This window comes from Mus musculus, chromosome 6 (assembly GCF_000001635.26).
Source record: "Mus musculus strain C57BL/6J chromosome 6, GRCm38.p6 C57BL/6J".
NCBI lineage: Eukaryota > Metazoa > Chordata > Mammalia > Rodentia > Muridae > Mus > Mus musculus.
In genome coordinates this window covers 90,171,704-90,196,355 of record NC_000072.6, presented here as the reverse complement: position 1 = coordinate 90,196,355, position 24,652 = coordinate 90,171,704, and the positions used below count along the sequence as shown (strand labels likewise).

The following is a 24,652-nucleotide window of genomic DNA, read 5'->3' as shown; positions in this document are numbered from 1 at the left end:
CATCGTTCTGACCTCTTCAAAGTCCAGATAGTGAATGCTAGGGCAGTGAGTCAGGACAGGGTAGGTGAGTGGTGTACCACCCTCATAGAAGCCGTGGTGAGAGAAGGTAGGATAGGGTATTTTCGAGGGGCAACAGAAATGGGGTAGCCTTTGAAATGTAAATAACATTCCACCATGGCTTAAAACTGGACTTGAACTATAGGTTTTGAATTTTCAAAGCTACTTTTAATAAGGCACTTAAATGTTTTAATCTCCCTTCTAGTCGACCACCCACCAGAGGTAGTGGACAGGAAAAGTTAATAATGTGAATGAGGATGTGGAAACAATTCATGGTAGAGTATCCAATCTGCATTGTCAGGATATCAGTTGTTCAGTTCACAGAAATTAACAGCAGTAGCTTTATCTACTTGCAAACACCATTCATGAATCAGCAATGACAGTTCCATCCGGAAGAATCCTTGAAACTTTGCCAATTTGCCTGAGTCCTGTGAGGTGGAAGGAGCCATGAGAACACCACCAGAAGCTACTTGGTGCATTTCTCTTTAAGAAGTCATGGGAAACAATGATCAGCAAGGTGTGGCAAAGCAAACCAATAGCACAAAGAATTACCTACTGGCTGTTGAGTTCTCTCTCTCTCTCATTCTCTCTCTCTCTCTCTGTGTCTCCCTTTCTCTCTCTCTCTCTCTCTTTTTGGGTATGCCATTTCAAAACATCACATATTCTACCAAGTGTCTGCTCTAGCAAAACATCACATGCCCCCTTTCCAGGCTGCTTCCAGATAAACACCAGGTGTTCAGCAAAACATTATCAGATGTGTCTGCTTCAACAAAATCCTCTCATGAGAAAATTTACAGTAAAACATCACAGAACACAAGTAAGTCTCCAAAGAAATCAGAAATTTCCACTTCATTCAACAGCAACAAAATTAACAGAAAGCCTACAAACTCATATAACCTGAACAATTCTCTACTGAATAACCACAGGGTCAAGGAGGAAATTAAGAAAGAAAGACTTTCTAGAATTCAATGAAAATGAATGCACAACATATACAAACTTAAGGGATACATTGAAAGCAGTGGTAAGCGTAAAGTTCCTAGCACTAAGTGCCTTCATAAGGAAATTAGTGAATTCTCTGGCTGCAGAGATGGCTTACCAGTTAAGAGCATTACCTTTTCTTCCAATGGTCCTGGGTTCAACTCCCAACTCTCATGTGTCAGCCCACAAGTGTTTTTAACTTCAGTTCGAGGACATACAACACCCTCACAAAGACATACATGCACAGAATACATTAATGCATATCAAAAATGAAAAAAAAATCATTAAAAATAATTTAAAAGTATGCATCTGACTCTTTCAGCTGCTAGTTGGGCCTCTCAAAGTGCAGCTATCCTAGGTTGCTCTCTGTACGCATACCATACTATCAGTAATGGTGTCAGGCCTTGGAGCCTCCCCTTGATCTGGATCCCAATTTGGACCTGTCAATAGACCTCATTTCTCTCAGGATCTTCTTCATTTTTTCCTTGAAGTTCTATTAGACAGGAAGAAGTCAGGGTCAGAGTTTTGACTGTGGGATGGCATCCCACCACTCCACTTGATGTGCCGTCTTTCTACTTGAGATGGACTCCTCAATTTCCCTCTCCACTGTTGGGCATTTCATCTAAGGTCTCTCCCTTTGAGTCCTGACCATCCCTCTCCTCCCATGTTTCTTGTACCTTCTAGAGGGTCCCTATACCTCCCTTAGGGAAAGACTGGAAGATGCTGAGGTGGAGGGCCACTCCAAAGGAAGACCAGTAGTCCCAACTAACCTGAACCACACAGATCTCTCAGACACTGAGGCAACAACCAGGCAGCATACACCAGCTAATATGAGGCTCCCAACACATATGCAGCAGAAGACTGCCTGGTCTTATCACAGTAGAGAACATGCACCTAACCCTGGAGAGATTTGAGGACCCAGGTATTGGGGAGGTCTGGTACCACTGAGTTTTTGCATGGGGACATTTCATAGATGTTATGGGGGAACAGATAGGGGTGAGGAAGAGTCAGAGGTGCCACTGGGAGAGGGATAACAACTGGACTGCAAAAAAAGACATATTAAAGAATAATAAAAAGAAATAAAAAGAAAGAAAGAAAGAAAGAAAGAAAAGAAGAAAGAAAGAAAGCAAGCACAGCAGATCGAATGATATAAGATTCTGTCTAGTCCAAAATGAGATGTTCCTAAATCCTATATGCAAACATAGTCTAAAATGCAGTGTAGCCTTACCATTTGAAGAGTGCACTGTACCCTGACCATGTGATGTCAACTTTCTCACTCCTGCTTCTTTATTTTGCTTTTGAATATAGAAATTCCTGAATATTTTAACAAATATATATTTTTAAAAAGATATCAGTAAGTTCTCATACTGGTGACTTAAAAGCATACATGGCAGCTATAGAACAAAAAGAAGCAATCACAGCCAAGAGGAGTAGACAGCAGGAAATAACCAAACTCAGTTCTGAAACCAATCAAGTAGAAATAAAGAGAACAATACAAAGAGTCAATGAAACTAAGAATTGGTTATTTGAGAAAATCAACAAGATAGACAAATATTGTCTAAACTAACTAAATAGCACAGACAGAATATCCAAATTCTCAAAATGGAAAATGAAAAGTGGGACATAACAGCAGACACTGAGGAAATTTAAAGAATCATTAGATCTGACTTAAGAATTGTACTGTACAAAATCAAAAAATCCAAATGAAATAAATAATTTTGCAATAGCTCCTACTTAAAAAGTTAAATCAAGATCAGTTAGAATAATCCCATTCAAAATGGCAACCAACAGATTGAGAAAAGATCTTTACCAATCCTCCATCTGATAGAGAGCTAATATCCAATATATACAAAGAACTCAAGAAGTTAGACTCCAGAGAAAAAATATAACCCTATTAAAACATGGGATGCAGAGCTGAAAAAGAATTCTAAACTGAGGAATACCCAATGGCTGAGAAGCATCTAAAGAAATGTTAGACATCCTTAGTTATCAGGGAAATACAAATCAAAACAACCCTGAGATTCCACCACATACCAGTCAGAATGGCTAAGATCAAAAACTCAGGTGACAGCAGATGCAGGTGAGGCTTTAGAGAAAGAGGAACACTCCTTCACTGCTGGTGGGCATGCAAGCTGGTACAACCACTCTAAAAATCAGTTTGGCGGCTCCTAGAAAATTGGACATAGTACTACTTGAGGACCCACTAATACCACTCCTGGTCATATACCCAGAAGATGCTCCAACATGTAATAGGACACATTCCCCACTATGTTTAACACAGCCTTATTTATAATATTCAGTACCTGGAAAGAACCCATATGTCCCTCAGCAGAGGAATGGATATAGAAAATGTGGTACATTTACACAATGGAGTGCTACTCAGCTATTAAAAACAATGAATTTATGAAATTCTTAGGCAAATAGATGGAACTATAAAACATCATCTTGAGTGAGGTAACTCAATCACAAAAGAACATACATGGGTTACACTCACTGATAAGTGTATATTAGTTCAGAAGCTTGGAATACCCAAGATACAATTCACAAACCACATGAAAGTCAAGAAAAAGCAAGAACAAAGTGTGGATACTTTGATCCTTCTTAGCAGGGGGAACAAAATTCCCGTGAAAGGACAATGTGTGGAGCAGAGACTGAAGGAATTACCATCTAGAGATTGCCCCTCCTGGGAATCCATCCCATATACAATCACCAAACCCAGATACTTTTATAATGCCAACAAGGGTTTACTGACAGGAGCCTGTTATAGCTGTCTCCTGAGAGGCTCTGCCAGTGCCTGACAAACACAGAAATGGATGCTCAAAGCCATCCATTGGACTAAACCTAGGGTCCCCAATGAAGGAGCTAGACAAAGGACCTAAGAAGCTGAAGGGATTTGCAGCCCTATAGGAGGAACAAAACCATGAAGTTTTAATAACTTAAATAACAGAAAAAATTACTTCAAAACAGTTTAACTGCTTGTACTGAAGTGATAGATACACAACTGAGGATGTATAATTAAAGTGAGATCTCCAGACCTTTTGATTCTCCAATAATGTGTTTTAGGTATCAGTAAAATGTATTTACCTTGAAAGCTGTTCATTGTGACTTATTTAGTTCATAGGAGTAAATTTGTGTTCTAAACCAATTTTGAAAAATTTTAAGTTAAGAAAAGGAGTATGATAAGAAAACATGCTGTCTCTTGTCAGAGTATGCCTGGGCCTAGCAAACATAGAAGTGGATGCTCACAGTCGGCTATTGGATGGATCACATGGCCCCCAATAAAGGAGCTAGAGAAAGTACCCAAGAAGCTAAAGGGATCTGCAACCCTATAGGTGGAACAACATTATGAACTAACCAGTACCCCGGAGCTCTTGACTCTAGCTGCATATGTATCAAAAGATGGCCTAGGCGGCCATCACTGGAAAGAGAGGCCCATTGGACACGCAAACTTTATATGCCCCAGTACAGGGGAACGCCAGGGCCAAAAAAGGGGAGTGGGTGGGTAGGGGAGTGGGGGTGGGTGGCTATGGGGGACTTTTGGTATAGCATTGGAAATGTAAATGAGCTAAATACCTAATAAAAAATGGAAAAAAAAAAGAAAACATGCTCAATTCTCATACAGAAAACAGTGTTCTACAGGAGATATATCTGAGCTGTAGACTTCTGTGCACCTTCCCTGCAAGAGGAGAGCTTGCCTGTAGAGAGTGCTCTGACCACTGGGACTCAGGAGAGAGTTGGACTCCCAGGATTGCTGGCAGAAGCTAACAGAATCACAGGAGGAACAAGCTCCAGCCAGAGACAGATAGAATATCTAAAACAAGAGATTGCCAGATGTAAAAAGGCAAAGGTAAGAATCTTACTTACAGAAACCAAGACCACCCGGCATCATGAGAAACCAGTACTCCCAGCACAGCAAGTCCTGGATACCCCAACACACTCAAAAAGCAAGATTTGGATTTAAAATCATATCTCATGATGCTGGTAGAGGATTTTAAGAAACCATAGTAAAGCTCAAAGAACACATTGTACCTCACACAATAATAGTGGGAGATTTTAACACCTCACTCTCATCAATGTATAGATCCTGGAAACAGAAACTAAACAGAGACACATAGAAACTAACAGAAGTTGTGAAACAAATGGATTTATCAGATATCTACAGAACATTTTTATCCTAAAACAAAAGGATATACCTCCTTCAGCAACTCATGGTACCTTCTCCAAAATTTACCATATAATTGGTCTCAAAACAAGCCTCAAGAGATACAAAAATATTGAAATTATCCCATGCATCCTATCAGATTACCACAGAATAAGGCTGATCTTCAATAACAACATAAATAATAAAAAGCCAACATTCACATGGAAGCCAAGCAACACTCTACTCAATGATAACTCTGTCAAGGAAGAAATAAAAAAAAGAAATTAATGATTTTTAGAGTTTAACGAAAATTAAGCCAAAACATACCCAAACTTATGGGACACAATGAAAGCAGTCTTAAAAGGAAAACTTATAGCTCTGAGTGCCACCCCTATAAAGCTAGAGAGAGCATACACTAGAATCTTGACAGCACACATAAAAGCTCTAGAACAAAAGGAAGCAAACTCACCCAAGAGGAGTTGAGGGTATGAAATAATCAAACTCAGGGCTGAAATCAACCAACTGAAAACAAAAGGAACTATACAAAGTATCAACCAAACCAGGAGCTGTTTTTTTTTTTTTAATGAGAAAATCAACAAGATAGACAAACCCTTAGCCCAGGGACAGTATCCTAATTAACAAAATCAGAAATGAAAAGGGAGTCATAACAACAGAATCTGAGGAAATCCAAAACATCATCATATCCTACCACAAAAGGCTATACTCAACAAAACTGGAAAATCTGGATGAAATGGACAATTTTCTAGACAGATACCAGGTACCTAAGTTAAATCAGGATCAGACTAATGATCTAAACAGTCCCATATCCCCTAAAGGAATAGAAGCACTCATTAATAGTCTCCCAACCAAAAAATGCAAGGGACCAGATGGGTTTAGTGCAGAGTTCTATGAGACCTTCAAAGAAGACCTAATTCCAATTCTCCTCAAACTATTCCACAAAACAGAAACAAAAGGTACTCTACCCAATTCATCCTATGAAGCCACAATTACTCTGATACCTAAAACACATAAAGACCCAATAAAGAAAGAGTACTTCAGACCAATTTCCCTTAGGAATATTGATGTAAAAATAGTCAATAAAATTCTTATAACCGAATCCAAGAAAACATCAAAACAATCATCCATCATTATCAAGTAGGCTTCATCCCTAGGATGCAGGAATGGTTTAATATACAGAAATTCATCAACGTAATCCACTATATAAACAAACTGAAAGACAAAAACCACATGATCATCTCCTTAGATGCTGAGAAAGCATTCGACAAAATTCAACATCCATTCATGATAAAAATCTTGGAACGATCAGGAATTCAAGGCCCATACCTAAACATGATAAAAGCAATATACAGCAAAGCAGTAGCCAGCATCAAACTGAATGGAGAGAAACTGGAAGCAATCCCACTAAAATCAGGGACTAGACAAGGCTGCCCACTTTCTTCCTACCTATTCAATATAGTACTTGAAGTCCTAGCCAGAGCAATTAGACAACAAAAGGAGATCAAGGGGATACAAATTGGAAAAGAGGAAGTCAAAATATCACTTTTTGCAGATGATATGATAGTATATATAAGTGACCCTTAAAATTCCACCAGAGAACTCCTAAACCTGATAAACAACTTCAGTGTAGTAGCTGGATAAAAAATTAACTCAAACAAATCAGTGGCCTTTCTCTACACAAAGGATAAACAGGATGAGAAAGAAATTAAGTGGGTGCTCACAGTCAGCTATTGGATGGATCACAGGGCCCCCAATGGAGGAGCTAGAGAAAGTACCCAAGGAACTAAAGGGATCTGCAATCTTATAGGTGGAACAACAATATGAACTAGCCAGTACCCCTCCGGAGCTCGTGTCTCTAGCTGCATATGAATCAGAAGATGGCCTAGTCAGCCATCAGTGGAAAGAGAGGCCCATTGGTCATGCCAACTTTATATGTCTCAGTACAGGGTCATGCCAGGGCCAAGAAGTGGGAGTGGGTGGGTGGGGGAGCATGTGGCAGACTTTTGGGATAGCATTGGAAATGTAAATGAGCTAAATACCTAATAAAAAATGGAAAAAAAGAAAGATATTAGGGAAACAACACCCTTCACAATAGTCACAAATAATGTAAAATACCTTGGTGTGACTCTAACTAAGAAAGTGAAAGGTCTGTATGATCAGAACTTCAAGTCTGTGAAGAAAAAAATGGAAGAAGATCTCAGAAGATGGAAAGATCTCCCATGGTCATAGATTGGCAGGATTATTGTAGTAAAAATGGCTATCCTACCAAGAGCAATCTACAAATTCAATGCAATCTCCATCAAAATTTCAATTCAATTCTTCACCGAGTTAGAAAGGGCAATTTGCAAGTTCATCTGGAATAACAAAAAATCTAGGATACCAAAAACTATTCTCAACAATAAAGAATCCTCTGGTGGAATCACCATGCCTGACCTCAAGCTGTACTACAGAGCAATTGTGATGAAAACTGCATGGTCCCTGCCCTTGCAGTCTCAGACTGGAGCCTGCCCCTCTTGTGATCCTGGTCATGTCATATCTCCTCAGAGTCTAGCTGTCTCTGTGATCCTGTGATTCTGGATTCTGGGATCCTCAGATGCTGGGCATGTCAGAGCTCCTGGGAGTCAAACTGCCTGTGGGATCCCGTGTTCCTGATGTGAGAAAACTTGAGATCCTGTTGTGTCAGAGCTTCTGGGAATTCTGCATGCTTCAGGGGTTTATAGGTAGGTAGAGTCCTGGGTTTGCCCCAGGCACAGGTGCAATCTGGAAGCATCCCTTGCCTATGGTTGGGCAGGGGTTTGTGTTCCCCTGGTTCCTATGGGGCTTCCAATTACACTAGGTGTTGGGAATGAGGTTATGAGCTCAGCTGTGATCTTAAGTGTGTCAGAGCTCCAGTGCTCCTGGGTGTGTTTGATCTTGTGGGAGCTGAGATTCCTTTGTGATCCTGTGATCCTCTGATCCTTGCCTTTCAGAGCATCTGGGAGTCAGACTCCCTCTGTGTATTTTACAAGTTGGTCCAGAGCCAGCACTCTAGGTCTGCACCAGGTACAGGTTCAGACTGAAAGGAACCCATGCCACTGGCTGCAGAATTGTCCTGTATCCCTGGATCCTGTGGGACCCAGTTAATTCAGGTGTTGGGGCAGATGGTGTGGCCTCTCCTGTCATCCTGGGCATGTTAGGGCACCTGGGACTTGAACTTTCTGTGGGTATGTAGAACTTTGTGTGGAGCCAGCACCCAAGGTCTGCTCAGGACACAGGCTCAGACTGGAAGGATGATGTTTTTTGTTTTGTCTTATCATATATTGTTTTGTTACATTTGTTATTACTTCTTAGAATGCTGTTTTTTTCTAATGAGAGAAAGAAGTGTAGTAGATCTTGATAGGATAGGAAATTTGGAGGAACTGGGAAGAATAGAGTGGGGATGACCAGGGTGTATCCTATCTGATAAAGAGTATATTTTAAGTATGAGGGAGAAAATGACAGAAAGAAAACAATCTCTACAATGATTCCAGAGAATCAGATAATAATATTAAAAATGGGGTATACAACTAAACAAAGAATTCTCAAGTGAGGAAACTCAAAGGGCTTAGAAGCACCTAAAAAAGGTTCAACATCCTTAGTTATCAGGAAAATGCAAATCAAAACAACCCTGAGATTCCACCTCATACCAGTCAGAATGGCTAAGATCAAAAACTCAGGTGAGAGCAGAGGCTGGCTAGAATGTGGAGAAAGAGAACACTCCTCCATTTTTGGTAGGATTGCAAGCTGGTACAACCACTCTGGAAATCTGCCTGGTGGTTCTTCAGAAAATTGGACATAGTACTACTTGAGGACCCAGCTATACCACTCCTGGGAGTATACTCAAATGATGCTCCAACATGTTATAAGGACACATGCTCCACTATGTTCATAGCAGCCTTATTTATAATAACCAGAAGCAGCTGAAGTGGTGGAACCACTTGGAAAAACAATATCAACCAAGAAGACCCCCAGAGCTCCCAGGGAGTAAACTATCAACCAAAAAGTACACGGGGAGCAACCAATGGCTCCAAACGCATTTGTAGTAGAGCATGACTTTTTGAGCATCAGTGGGAGAAGATGCCCTTGGTACTGTGAAGGCTCAATACCCAAGTGTGGGTGAATGTCAGGGCAGTGTGGCAGGAGCAGGTGGGTGGGTGGGTGAGCTCCCTCAAATAAGCAGAGGAAAGGGGTTGGGATAGGGGATTTCTGGAAGGGAAACCAGGAAAGGGGATAATTTTTGAAATGTAAATGAATAAAATATCTAATAAAACAAGGAAAGGAATAATGTATGGTACAAGAAATGATAAGGACGAACTTGTGAAGTCTTCAATTAATGTTGATTGTGAAGGCTTTGGCTGCTCAGTGCAAAAAAAAAAAAAAAAAAAAAAAAAAAGCCCTGTAGAGCCTTAATCGAGGAATCCCTGACTTGATACTTTGTGTCATTTCAGAGTTACCCAAATCATCGACTTTTTTTTTATTAGATATTCTCTTCATTTAGTTTCCTCTCTGAAAGTCCCCTATACCCTCTCCCCCTTTCTGTTCCCCAACCCACCCACTCACACTTCCTGGCCTTGGCATTCCCCTGTACTGGGGCATATAATCTTCATAAGACCAAGGGCCTCTTCTCCTATTAATGGCTGACTAGGCCATCCTCTGTTACATATGCAGCTAGAGACACAAACTCTGTGGGGTACTGGTTAGTTCATATTGTTGTTCCTTCTATAGGGTTGCATACCCCTTTAGCTCCTTGGGTACTTTCTCTAGCTCCTTCATTGGGTGCCCTGTGTTCCACCAAATAGATTACTGTGAGCATCCACTGCTATATTTTCAAGGCACTGGCATAGCCTCACAAGAGATAGCTATATCATGGTCCTGTCAGCAAAATCTTGCAGGCATGTGCATTAGTGTCTGTGTTTGGTGGTTGTTTATGGGAAGGATCCCCGGGCAGGGCAGTCTCTGGATGGTTCTTCCTTCTGTCTCAGCTCCGAACTTTGTCTCTGTAACTCCTTCCATGAGTATTTTGTTCCCCCTTCTAAGAAGGATCCTTCGTATCCACACTTTGGTCTTCCTTCTTGAGTTTCCCATGTTTTGCAAATTGTATCTTGGGTATTCTAGGTTTCTGGGCTATTATCCACTTATCAGTGAGTGTATGTCATGTATGTTCTTTTGTGATTGTGTTACCGTACTCAGGATGATATACTCCAGATCCATCCATTTGCCTAAGAATTTCATGAATTCATTGTTTTTAATAGCTGAGTAGTACTCCATTGTGTAAATGTACCACATTTTTCTGTATCCATTCCTCTGTTGAGGAAGATCTGGGTTCTTTCCAGCTTCTGGCTAATACAAATAAGGCTGCTATGAATATAGTGGAGCATGTGTCCTTATTACAATTTGGAACATCTTCTGGGTATATGCCCAGGAGAGGTATTGCTGGATCTTCCGGTAGTACTATGTCCAATCAAACTGTCGGACTGATTTCCAGAGTGATTGTACCAGCTTGCAATCCCACCAACAATGGAGGAGTGTTCCTCTTTCTCCACATCCTCACCAGCATCTGCTGTCACCTGAATTTTTTTTCTTAGCCATTCTGACTGGTGTGAGGTGGAATATCAGTGTTGTTTTGATTTGCATTTCCCTGATTATTAAGAATGTTGAACATTTTTTCAGGTGGTTCTCAGCCATTCAGTATTCCTCAGTTGAGTTTTTTTTTTTTTTTTTTTTTTTTTTTTTTCTGAGACAGGTTTTCTCTGTATAGCCCTGGCTGTACTGGAACTCATTTTGTAGACCAGTCTGGCATCGAACTCAGAAATTCTCCTTCCTCTGCCTCCCGGGTGCTGGTATTAAAGACGTGCACCACCATGCCCGGCTACTTGAGAATTCTTTGTTTAGCTCTGTATGCCATTTATTAATAGGCTTATTGATTTTCTGGAGTACAGTTTCTTGAGTTCTTTGTTTATATTGGATATTTGTCCCCTATCAGATTTAGGATTGGTAAAAATACTTTCCCAATCTGTTGGTGGCCTTTTTGTTTTAATGACAGAGTTTTTTGCCTTAGAGAAGCTTTGCAATTTTATGAGGTCCCACTTGTCGATTCCTGATCTTATAGCACAAGCCATTGCTGTTCTGTTCAGGAATTTTTTTCCCCTGTGTCCATATCTTCAAGGCTCTTCCCCACTTTCTTCTCTATAAGTTTCAGTGTCTCTGGTTTTATGTGGAGTACCTTGATCCACTTAGACTTGAACTTGTACAAGGAGATAAGAATGGATCAATTCGTAATCTTCTGCTTGATAACAGCTGACAATGGCCCTTCTTAATGAAATCGGCTTGAGGGTGACATTATTTAGTCAGGATGTCTACCTTTGGCCCAATCCTAACTTAAACCTAGAGACATTAGGGAGAAATGGCTGGTATATCAGGAAAGGCAAAAACATTACCAAGCAGGTTTCAGTGCTGTTTCCAGGGATGCCAGAAATAAATGAAATTTGGCAATGTTTATATCTGTATTCCATCTTAAAAATTGGGTGATTTGGGTATTTGGTGTCTATGTTTTTGAGTTCTTTGAAAAGTATTGATACGAATCCTCTGTCAGGTGTATGGTTGTTGAAGATCCTTCCCAGTCTGTAAGCTGTGGAGTTGTCCACTTGACAGTGTCTTTTGACTTAAAGAAGCTTTTCAGTTTCATGAGGTCCTATTTATTAATTATTGCCTAATCCATCCTGTTCTGGTCAGGAAGTTGTCTCCTGTACCAGTGAGTTCAAGACTATCTCCCACATTATGATGTATTAGATTACTGTGTCTAGTTTTACATGAAGTCTTTGATCCACTTGGACTTGAGTTTTGTTCAGGGTGATAAATATGGATCTATTTTCATTCTTCTACATGTAGACATCCAGTTACACTAGCACCATTTTAGAAGATACATTTTCCCCATTGTATAGTTTTGGTTATTTATTAAAACACAATTGTCCACAGGTCTGTGGGTTTATTTTTGCATCTTAAATTTGATCCCATTGACAACCAGTCTGTGTCTGTTGCAATACCACAAAAATCTTTATTAGGTATTTTCTATATTTACATTTCAAATATTATCCCCTTTTCTCTTTTCCTCTCTGAAAACCCCCTATCCCACCCGTCTTGCCCTCCTCACTAACCCACCCACTCCTGCTTCCCTGTCCTGGCATCCCCCTACACTGGTCATTGAGCATTCATCGGTCCTAGGGCCTCTCCTCCCATTGATGTCCCACAAGACCTTCCTCTGATACATATGTGGCTGGAGCCCTGGGTCCCTTCATGTGTACTCTTTGCTTGTTGGTTTAGTCACTGGGAGCTTTAAGGGTACTGGTTTCGTTCATATTATTCCTCATATGGGTCTGTAAACCCCTTTAGTTCCACGGGTCCTTCCTCTTGCTCCTCCATTGAGGACCCATTCAGTGGATGGGATGAGCATCCTCCTCTATATTTGTCAGGCACTGTCGGAGCCTCACAGGAGACAACTATATCAGGCTCCTGTCAGCAATCATTTGTTGGCATCCATAGTAGTGTCTGGGTTTGGTGACTGTATATGGAATGGATCCCCAGGTTGGACAAAATCTGGGTGGCTTTTCCTTCAGTTTCTTCTCCATACCTTGTCTCTGTATCTCCTCCTATGGGTATTTTGCTCCCCCTTCTAAGAAGGACTGAAGTATCCACATTTTTGGTCTCCCTTCTTCCTGAGTTTCATGTGGTCTGTGAATTGTACCTTGGGTATTTCAAACTTCTGAGCTAATATACACTTATCAGTGAGTGCATACCATGTATGTTCTTTTATCACGAAGTTTTAAATCACTGTTGCTCTGTGGTACATCTTGAGGTCAGGGATGGTTAATCCTACCAAAATTCTTTTATACTTCAGGGTAGTTTTGGGTATCCTGTTTTTTGTTTGTTTGTTTGTTTGTTTTGTTTTATTTGTTTGTTTTTTTGTCTTTTCATATGAAATTGGGAATTGCTCTTTCTATGTCTGTGAAAAATTGTGTTGGAATTTTGACTGGAATTGCATTAAATCTATAGATTGCTTTTGGTAAATTTCCATTTTCACTATGTTAACCCTGCAGATCCATGATCATGGGGGACCTTTCCTTCTTCTGATGTTTTCTTCAGGTTCTTTCTTCAGAGACTCGAAGTTCCTGTCATACATATCTTTCACTTACTTAGACTTACTAAAAGATATTTTATATCATTCATGGGTATCGCAAAGGGTGTTTTCCCCCTAATTTCTTTCTCAGAACACTTATTACTTGTAAAAATTTCTTTGAGTACATTTGTATCCAGCTACTTTGCTGAAGGTGTTTATCAGCTCTAGGAGTTCTCTGGTGGAGGTTTTGGAGTCACTTAAGTATACTATCATATCATCCACCGATAGTGATACTTTGACTTCTTCTTTTCCAATTTGTACCCCCTCGATCTCCTTTCATTGTCTTATTGCTTTAATCAGAACTTCAAGTACTATATTGGAGAGAAAACTAGTGGGAAACTTTTTCTTGTCCCTGATTTTAGAGGAATTGATTTAAATTTCTCTCCATTTAATTTGATGTTGGCTGTCAACTTGCTGTATATCACTTTTACTATGTTTAGGTATGTGTATTTTATCCCTGATCTCTTCATGACTTATATCATGAACAGGGTTGTACTTTTTAAAAACCTTTTTCAGAGTCTAATGAGATGATCATTTGAATTTTTACTTCCAGTTTGATTATATGGTAGATTACATTGATAGATTTCCATATGTGAATCATCCCTATAAGTCTGGGATGAAACCTACTTTACTATGATGATAAATGATCTTTTTGATGTGTTCTTGGATTCGTGTTGCAAGTATTTTACTTTTTGCATCAATGTTCATAAGAGCAATTTATCTGGAATTCTCCTTCTTTTTTGAATCTTTGTGTGGTTAGGCATCAGGGTGACCACATCCTCACAAAACTAAATTGACAATGTTCCTTGTGTTTCTGTTTTGTGCATTGATTTGAGGAGTATTGATATTAGCTCATATTTGAATATCTAATATTTTTCTGTGCCAAAATCATCTGTCCCTGTGTTTTTTTTTTAAGTTGGGAAACATTTTATGACTGCTTATCTTTCTTTAAGAGCAAATAGGACTATTTATTTATTTTTTATTACATATTTTATTTACATTTCAAATGTTATCCTCTTTCCTGGTTCCCCCCCCAACCCCTCTATCCCTCCCCCTCTCCCCCTGCTTACCAATCAACCCAATCCTGCTTCCTTGCTCAGGCTTTCACCTACACTGGGGCATAGAGCCTTCAAAAGATCAAGGGACTCTCCTCCCATTGATGACTCCCTAGGCCATATTCTGCTGCATATGAAGCTGGAGCCATGAGTTTTACCATGTGTGCTCTTTGGTTGGTGGTTTAGTCCTTGGGAGCTCTGCGGGTACTGGTTAGTTCATATTGTTGCTCCCCTAATGAGGCTGCAAACCCCTTCAGCTCCTTGGGACCTTTCTCTAGTTCCTACATTGGGGACCCTGCACTCAGTCTGATGGTAGGCTGTGATCATCCAACTCTATTTTTCTTATTTATTTTTTGGGGTGGGGGAGGTTGCAAGGATAAAGGAAATATACAAGGGAACATGGTGAGAAATTCACAAAGCATCAATAACAATTTTAAAAATGAGTAAGAAATGACAACTGTACAAGTTAAATGACCATATTGACCTAATAAAAACATTTCTAGGTTGTAGCTTGTTCCTGAAAGGGAAGCTGGGGACGTATGAAAAGAGATGGCAAGAGAAATATTGAGACCAAGACAAAGATGCTGATCAAGGTCCTAAGTTTACTTAAGAGTCTGAGCCTATAAAAGGGTAGGCTCATCCCTCACCATGCCAGGCCCTCATTGCCAGGCTCTTGCTTATTCAGGATTGCCTCAGGAAGACAGGTTCAGACTCAGAGTGGGTAGCAGCATCTTGGAGAAAACTGCAGAAGTGGCAGAACAATAGACCTATCTAGGTCTGAAAACTCCACCCTAGGTGGGCTAGCTGACAGTGGCAGAACAGCTGTGAGCCAGACTGCTCAAGGCTGGGGGAGGCTACACTAGGTGATAGGATGTAGGTGGTATTAGTTCATAACATTTCACAAAGTTGTTCTTCTGACATATTAAGTGCATATGATACTAAGTATTGATGGAAAAATACAACACTGGGTATGTTTATATTGGATTGATTGTTTTACAATACAAAAGAATAGCCCACACTTTGTTTAAGATTAGTTGCTTTCATGCTAGGTAATATTCTATTTTTTTCTTAATTTTCACTTGGAGTTTGAACTGCATATAAAACACCTCATCAAGAAGGTCAGAACTGTATTCCTACACCAGATGGGAAACCCTTGCAAGGTGCTCCTCCCTAAAAAGGCTGATTAAATGAAGAGCTTGTATCCTTCAGGGGAAAACAGACAATAAGAGATAGAACATCAGGAATGATGGTCAACCCATTGCAAGGGATAAATTTATTATAATATTTGAAACTGTTGAGAAATTGCAATTTGGTACTTTTAGAATCTTTACATATTCAATCATTTTTTTCAGCAAGGCTAAAGTACCTGAATACATTTTCATCATGACAAAATACATGTGAGACACACATTTCCCATTCTGAACATCATGGCCATACAGTGGTGTTGGAGAGGACATTCACATTATTGTCCAATCAGTGTGCACATGTCTACAGCACTCCAGTCCTGAATTGAAACTCCAACTTCATTCAGAAAAATTTGCACAATGTCAATTTCTTCAATACCTAGAACACAGTGCTGCATTTCATTCATGTTGGGTCCTCTGAGTCCTACCCTCTATAGGTAGATTCATACAATAACTGCTCTTGTGTGACAGAAATTTCCCTTTGCAGAGTAGATTCAGAGCTCATTTCCATTAGTTCATGCTCCAGAATCTCCTAGATTCTGAATACTGAATTGTACTTCATGCAGACAGAGGAAATAATTGTTTTCCTATATCTGGAATGTCCTAGATCTTAGCTTTTTTGTACCTTGAAATATTGAAAATTTATTAAAAACATTTTCACACATATATATATATTTTACTCTTGAATAAAATAGATATGTGCATGGACACACATGTGTGTGTTTCATATCATGTCATTATATATGCTGTTTACCTAATATTTAAAAATACATAAAGGGGCAATGAAGAGATTGTCTTTAATCAGCACAGATTTAGAAAAGTGTAAGTCATTCAGATTGTGACAAGCCTGATCACCTTTCAGATTTTCTCAGAAGAGAGTTAAGGGAAAACATTTGCAATCATTCAGTGTGTGTTTGATTTTTTTTTAAATATAGACCTTCCATACCTACAGTTATAAAAAAGCGCATGCGTTAAATAGAAAAGACACAAGTCCACATTTTCACTTAAACTCAAACCATGCACATTATGCCATAGCTCTGGTGCCAAATGATGGCTCACTGTGAGAAAACTTACCCTCACAGAAAATCAAAGTACTATCTTCTCATACATGGATATCAACAGGTTAGTTATACGTTTTTCATTACTGAGAACCAGAAGAGGACTGACAGCAGCATAGCTATGAGCGACAAGAATCTGGAAACAAAAGGGCAGTGGATTTCCCTGTAATATAGTTCTTGAGTAGGAGATGATGCTGTCAAATGTTGACATCAGCAGAAAGAAGCTCATAAGCATTAGAATGGTCCTGAGGGCTCGTTGCTCTGGAGTTGCTTTGGGAGAAAGTTTTGAGTTCTGAAGGCGCTGGGACCGAGTCTTATGCCTGCACAAGAGAGTAGCCATGTAGCATGTCGAGAGGCCCATGAGACCAATAACAAAGACATTCCTGAAAGCCAACAGTGTGGAAAAGGTATGTTGCATTGATGAACTCAAGGGTAGAAAAGAACAAGAATTTGTGATATATATAAGATTAACAAAGGTGATATTTTGTGTGGGAATAGCTGCTATTAAAATATGGCTGCTGATAGATGTATAGAAGATACTCAGAAAAATAAAAAAATATGAGAGCTGATGTGGGGAATTCTGTTTGAGCTTTGCTAAGTGAGAGCTTTGAGGGCAGAGGATGATGGCCTGGAAGACACTCAACAGGCAAGTGGCACAAACAGAGAGGCTCCTGAAAAACCTGTGCAAGAAAATGACTAGTTTACATGTGATGTCATCCCATCCTCCTGAAGACATAAAAAAGTCTTCTGTTATATATGCTGCAAGTAGCAGCATCACTAGGTGTATTAGGGCCACAAAGCCAATGGGCAAGTCCGTGAGTCTGGGCCTGTGCCCACGAATGAACATGAAGGTGTGGAAGAGGAGAAGGCAGCTGTTGGCTGAGATCCCGATGCCTATCTCAGAGAAGAAGGCATTTCTGATGTAAACACTACAGTACAGTGTATGGTCTTTATTCATGTTATACTGGGTAGAAGCACGTAGTAGCTGTCTAAAGAGAAAGCAAGAAACTCCTTTGTTACATATTGCCTTCTACATCCAGAAAAGGAACATTAACCTGAAAGTGTACAGATGCATCACATTTTATCCTCAACAGAATAGAATTTCAGTTCTCTCACACCACTGAGAATCCTTCCCTACTCTTACATATTTTCTAACCCTCCCCAACTTTGGATAGCTTAAGTTTTCAATTGTGAACCTTTATCAGGTATAAGTTTTGATCCCCAATAAAATTCCATACATTATAAAAATATTTCCTTTCTTATTACCTCATGTCCATTTAACTGGGCAATGCCAAATGTGGTTTTGATTTGTATCATCTTGTTTGCCACTCATGTAATAGTTGAATATTTTCAGTGAAACTGAAGGGAGAAGATTTCACAAAATGGAAAGAGATGTTTCTGAGGAAATAGTGCCCCTGCATTAGAAAACTCAAAGAGTTATTTCTTTTAGGCATTCTCATTACCTTTTCATTTATTGCCAGACCAAATATTTTTGTCATAATTCCACCTAAAATGCTGTCTAAGTGTGGACTCCAAATTCATGCTTTTTTTCAGGTTCTACCACCAGTCAGATTGCACACACACACACACACACACACACACACACACACACACACACACACACATACATTTATGTACTCTGAGGCCAGGATGTTGTCACATCCTCTAAATCATGTGGACACTCATGTGGCAGTGTCAGAGAGACTCTAGGTGTGAAAGAAGATGCAGTATACACACCAAATGGGGACGTGTTTCCTGGACATCATGATCTCCATCGAAATGTAAGCCACTGGAATTATTCTCTTTTCATTTCTGATGCTCTGCCTGGGGGAAATTAACACAGCTCTTTTAAAACAATTCAATTGAAACAGAGGAGATGAAAATTATTAAACAGTAGAATGGTGAAACTATCCATGTCCTGAGAGTTCTGACAACACTTCAGGCTAAGTATTTGAATCCTCCTTTGGAACTCCATATCTCTGTTCCAATAAGATCTCTAGAAAATCAATCACCAGCCTCTCTGAAAGACCCCAGTCATCAGGTCCTGGCAGGGACAGACCTGTTGTTCTTTTTCATTGAGCAAGCAGTGAGTAGGTAACAATTATAGTTACAGTCAATTCAGAACTCTTGCACACAAATCAAAACAAGATTGAGACATTTTCTATTGTCAAAGAAATTGAAATACATTTTAACTCAATGAGTAGAACACAAGCAAAAGGACTAATTGAACCTAAATACTGTTTCTTCAAGAAGATGGATATTTGTCTTTATAGCAGAGAGTGGAAAATTCATGTGTGTGAATTGATTACTCAGAGTTCTAGGGAGGCAAAGCCATGGTGCTCTTGGGAACAGTTTATAACAAGCTGAGCAAGGGCTGATTCTTGACACTACAATTTCCCAATATCTGAATATGGATTGAGAAAAAAGTAATCATGTGGGAACCCTGGTGGGTCCTTTGCAGTAATGTGCAATTGTCTTTTGTGGGACGAGCTTTGGATCTGTCATCTGTGTGTCAGGATCCAGACAAGTTGTGGGTTCACATTCAGCCCTTTACCAAACTTCTTTAGATGACTTCATTGGATAGGAATATTAAAACTAATTATGAAGAAGAAAATGGAACAAGGCTCAATTACATCACATTTAACATACACAAGCACACACACACACACACACACACACACACACACACACACACATGGCGATTCAAACATTTTCAGATAAGTGAAATTGGAAGGTATATTTTATTTGGGAAGTAAGACACAGAGAGAAAATTACCAGAATGAAACATTTTGTATTCCTGGGCCATAGGATCATGTTCACTGTGCGTTTACAGTCTCCTGTAACCACACCATCACCGCTCCCTGAGATGACAGCTCCTACTAAGGAGAGCACGACAGACCAAAGGCTGACACTATTAACCTGTGATTTCTCAAAATGAATTGGAACAAATGGCTGTGTCACTTTGACTGAGAATTCTCCCACAAGAACTGTAGAATAATAAACCCTGGTGCAAGCAGAGGAAGCCTCCTTCTGAGGGATGCTCATGGTAGTCCAGTGATTCTCAAAACAGCATAGACAGCTGATCGAGCCATGGCTGCCTCTCAGAGTTTATAGGTACAAGAGATGCCACACTTATAACAACCGGGTATGGGTTATTTGATTGAATCTCACCTGAAAGCCTCCTTGCTGTGGTCTACCTTCCATGGTACTAGAAACTTGTCTACAAGCTGCCCAAGGAGGGGCAGAATCAGTAGTCCGCTCAGGCTGAAACACTTCTGAACCACAACAAAGAGGAGCATGGCAAACTGGCCATAAAGGTGCCATATGTGCACGTAACCTTAGAGGTAACCAACAGCTGATTGGATGTAGAACCCAATTTCTTCAGCAGGAGGAAAATTACATCTGATTCTAGAAACATACTCTGAGGGTCAATAAAGAAAATAACCTTAGAAAAGAATTTAATACCATCACTTTGCAAGTCCAGCAGAATTCCTAAGAACATTCTAGGACATAGATGTTTAGAAAAGTAAGGCTACTCACCCTCCTCATAGAAGGTCCCCTTGACAGCAGATGGAGACCATCACCCAAAGTACAACTGCACACAACACAGTGATCTGCAAATTGTGGGGGAACCTACCACAATAAATAAGTTTATATCACAGCTCCTGCAGGTTTGGCTCAGGGAACATCTAGGAAGATGAAGCAGAAATATTGAAAGAGCCAGATTTCCAGGAAGATATGAATAAAACAGAAATGTAAAAGAAAGACTGAAACAATGGCAACACCAACAGCAAGCTAATATGGAAGGGGGAAATTTTCACAAGTACTTGCCCTAGACAATGACTGCAGATTACTAGAGTCTTTTGGGAGAGGAAAAAATAGCATCTCCCACGTATGAGCACCATTATTGCTTATCTAATTCAAAGCAGTCAGCCCTGGTACCATATTAATCTCAAATAAAAAATGCATTTATATATTTGTGCAAATGCACACATACATATTTTGTATAATACGTATACAAAAATAATAAAGAAAAGCAGTGATTCTGAGTGAGGCATATGTGAATGATTTCAGAGAGGAAGACAGGAGAAAAGTGACATTCTTAATTAATTTAAATGTATTTGAAACTAAATAAATAAATGGGAAAATAACCTTGAACAATCATTAATAGGCAGTCTGTTGTCGTGGAAAATAGTCCTCTATCAGCTCTTAGAAAGAATAGCTTGATTTCTTTATACTTATTTCTGACTACTTTGTTGCTCAAATTCATAAGCAATTTCTTTCAATAATAGTTGATGTATGAAAATAATAGATTCAAAATGAGGAACATTTAATTAAATTGTGGGCTTAGAATTTTTAAAATGTTTATTAATAAATGAAAAAGTAATAAGTATATAATATATTTAAGTATGTAAGCTTAGCAAATTAATGTGGATCATTAGTTTTTTTAAAAAAGAAGGAAAGTCTAAATAGAATATTAAGAGATTTTATATCAGAGAAATAAATATCTGGAAAAGAAAACACCCTTGTTGCTGTGCAAAACACAGTGCCCTGTACTGAGGGGCCATCAGAGCTCGGAGGTTTCCTCTGCAGATGCTGTAAACCTCCCTTCAGCCCCTGAGCTCCTTCTCCTTCAGCCTGCCTGGATCCTGACTACCTTCTGATTCTGCCCCTGGTGCAAAACACTTACCCAGATGGACATAGCAGGGGAGAACTCTGCCCAAGGAGATCCTGCACAGGCTTAGGTGAAGGGAGTCTTTAATGCATCCTTACAGCTTGTAAGTTTAGTGTCTTTCTAAGGTGACAAGTTCCAGGTGAAGAGCATAAAAATCCCAGTGTGGAGCATCATTCCCACCTTTATGTCACCCTGTCCTCGATAATAGCTATCATGTTAGGGTGAGCAAAAACTTTATCTGAGCTCCCTTGCCACATCTGCCACATCCGAAAGTTTGCAACAAAATACACAACCTGACTTTTCTTGTTTTACTCCTTAGACTTAATTCTGAGTAGTTTCCTTCACTGTGATGGCTCTCTAATGGGATGCAGGACTCCTTGTCTCCACATAATTTCCCAGTGCACCTGAGGGTCCTCTCTATACAAGTTTTGTCAGGCAGCCTTTCCCTGGGTTGATCTTCTCTGTTTTCAAGGCAGTGTTGATTGTGTTTTCTTATATTCCAAAGTCCTAGTCACAAGATTTTAGCTTTGAGAGAAGTAAAGGAAATTGTAAAGGAAATTAGATTGAATGCAGAAAGCTCATGTTGCCCTGGAGAGAGATGGTGACACAGGAAGATGGAACATAGCTGAGGCCAAGCTGGTCTGTGCTCCAAGACACATCTCTGATTGTGAATCTTAACCATCATATCACCTTGGCAAAACATATTAGTTCTACCCAATTCATTCCTCCCGACTGAAAAACCTCAACTTTAGCTCATCCCGAACCTCAGAAGCCATCCCTCTGCCCCCACATTCCTAAAGATTTACAAACTTAGAAGACTCTCTGCCCAACTGTCAGACTTGTATATCAATGTTCTTATAACATAATAGCTACTGTGCATTTGATAACATGCTTCTTTTCCAACTGTCACTGAACAAGCATCTCTGGGACCTGTCTTTGATTTCTCTGCAGTTGTACCACAGTCAAATACACAAACAGCTGCTTTGAGTGAGTTTGAACAATGGACTATAATGTTAAATTAGAAATGCAACCTTGATGAGGACAATCAGTCTGTGGGTGTGACATGAACAGAGTCATTTATTTTTTCTTTACTCTAGTAACAAATATTCTTAATAAAGTTCTATTGCAAGTTTTAAGAACTGTGTTCTCTAAAACCAACCTTCCTCAAATTTTGCTACCATCTGCCATCTTCATAGAGTATGACTTTGAGCACTCTAAGGCTGAGTTCCAGTCACTTTCTCTAGAGTGTAAGTACAGGCATGTGCCATGTTTGGGACAACCACAAGTGACATGAGATGACATCTATTCACTAAACATGTATAGAACACATATGTGTGTAGAGTCTGTGGGGCACATGATGGTTGGTGTCTGTGAAGTGTCAGCCACTTCATCATCATGCAGTATTTAGACATGTGGACTAGTAGAGGTAAGGTAGATGTTTTAATGACTGACCTGCCCTGTCCATGTCTAAAATAGAAAAGGCAGAAATGGGGACAAAAAGCAAAAGTGAAGAAACATCTGGGCAATCCTCTGCAGAGCTTTAATGGACATTCATTCCTTGAATTCTCTTATGCTTCTGTCACCTTCACCATGTTTCCATAGCAGCTATCTCCTGTTTCTTATCAAATATTAGAACAACCAGATCCTAATATTTTCTCTCTTTTAGCATGAAAATTCATGATGAGTGGCTGTGGATTCAAGTAGAACTACAGATACAAAACCTTCAGACCCATTCCATCATATGGTTCCAATGTAAGGAAAAGCATCCAAAGTACCAAGAAAGGTGAACACCTTAGGATTCTGACATCATCTCTTTCAGGTGAGCCATACTACTTCTCCAGACTACAAGGTCCTGAGTCTAAAATTCATACTAGGAAGTTTGTCACACTGTTTGCTGGCAGAATGTCTCTCATGGAGCACTCACATTAACCTCCACTGTAGCATCATAAATATGAAGCAGGGATGTAGCCAATAAGGGTGCTTGTGTTGGTGTGCACTAGTGGGTATTGTTAAGAGGCACAGACAGGAGGATCACAATGAGTCTAGACAACATGCACTTAAAGGACTGACAAACGTGTCAGTGGGTATGAAAGCTTGACCTTGAGTCCCTCCTTACAACCTATGTAAAGGGAGAGAGAGAACCAACTCTGCAAAGCTCTGCTCTGGCACACATGAGGCCATAACAATTTTAATATTTTCCAGTGAAATTGCGTTAAAATATTATTACTTAAAAATAAAAGCTGTAAGATAAAAATACTTTTATATTTATTTAGACCATAAAGTGTTAAAGATAAGAAAAATATTAAATTCATAGTCAAGAATTTGTTTTTCAGAACACAGACCTGTGGTTAGAATTGAGGAAAATATTTTTAGCAGACAATTTACTATAATAAAAATTCTATAATGTACGAAGCAGAGTTAATCGTTTTGTCAGATTAGTAGACTAAATATTCTACATACTCATATGTATAAGTATACAATTTTCATAGCAATAATATCATGAGTAAAAAGATTTATTGAATTAGTCCCACTTAATGTGAAGTGTTTCTATAGCATGCAAACACTACTAGAGTCCCAGTCTCAATAAACAGAAAGAAATGAGTGTAATTTTCCAAAGTAAAGAGATGGTACAATAATTTTCTGTACACATGTAATATATTTGGAACCTCTTGGGATGATCCTAGGAATATCACAATGATGTATAACCACAGGCTTTCCCACCTGTACATCAGTTCCTGAATAATGAATCTGAGATTTAAGTAATTATGAATAAATGCCTATGCCTTAAGCTTGAGCTTCTTTCCCAACTGGCTCATCACTTACATGAGCCATTTAAGTTATTCTCTTTCTGTCACAACACTAGTTCTGTCTCCTCAGTTTCATCGTTCTGACCTCCTCAAAGTCCAGATAGTAAATGCTAGGGCGGTAAGGGAGGATGGGGTGGGTGAGTGGTATAGCACCCTCATAGAAGCAGGGATGAGAGAAAGTGGGATGGGGATTGTCAGGGGGAACACGAAGGGTGATAGCATTTGAAATGTAAATAGATAAAATAATTAATAAAAAATTGACCATGTACTCACTCGGTCACAAAACAAATCTCAACAAATATAAAAAAAATGACCTCCCCCCTGTATCTTATACCACCATGGCTTAAAACTGGACTTGAATTATAGGTTTTGAGTTTTCAAAAGCTACTTTTAATAAGGGCACTTAAATGTTTTATCCTACTTGGGAGGCAGAGGTATGCAGATTTCTGAGTCCGAGGCCAGCCTGTTCCACAAAGTGAGTTACAGGA

The 24,652-nt window shown here is 39.5% G+C and overlaps 1 protein-coding gene and 1 pseudogene across 1 annotated transcript; one reads left to right on the top strand and one right to left on the bottom strand.

Annotated features, from left to right (window-relative positions):
* Gm20426 overlaps positions 1-24,652 on the top strand; it is a 102,467-nt pseudogene that overhangs the window by 36,482 nt on the left and 41,333 nt on the right.
* Positions 16,711-17,640, bottom strand: Vmn1r52 (vomeronasal 1 receptor 52). The gene has a single exon (NM_053222.1). It carries the CDS (start codon positions 17,638-17,640, stop codon positions 16,711-16,713), a length of 930 nt encoding a protein of 309 aa, NP_444452.1.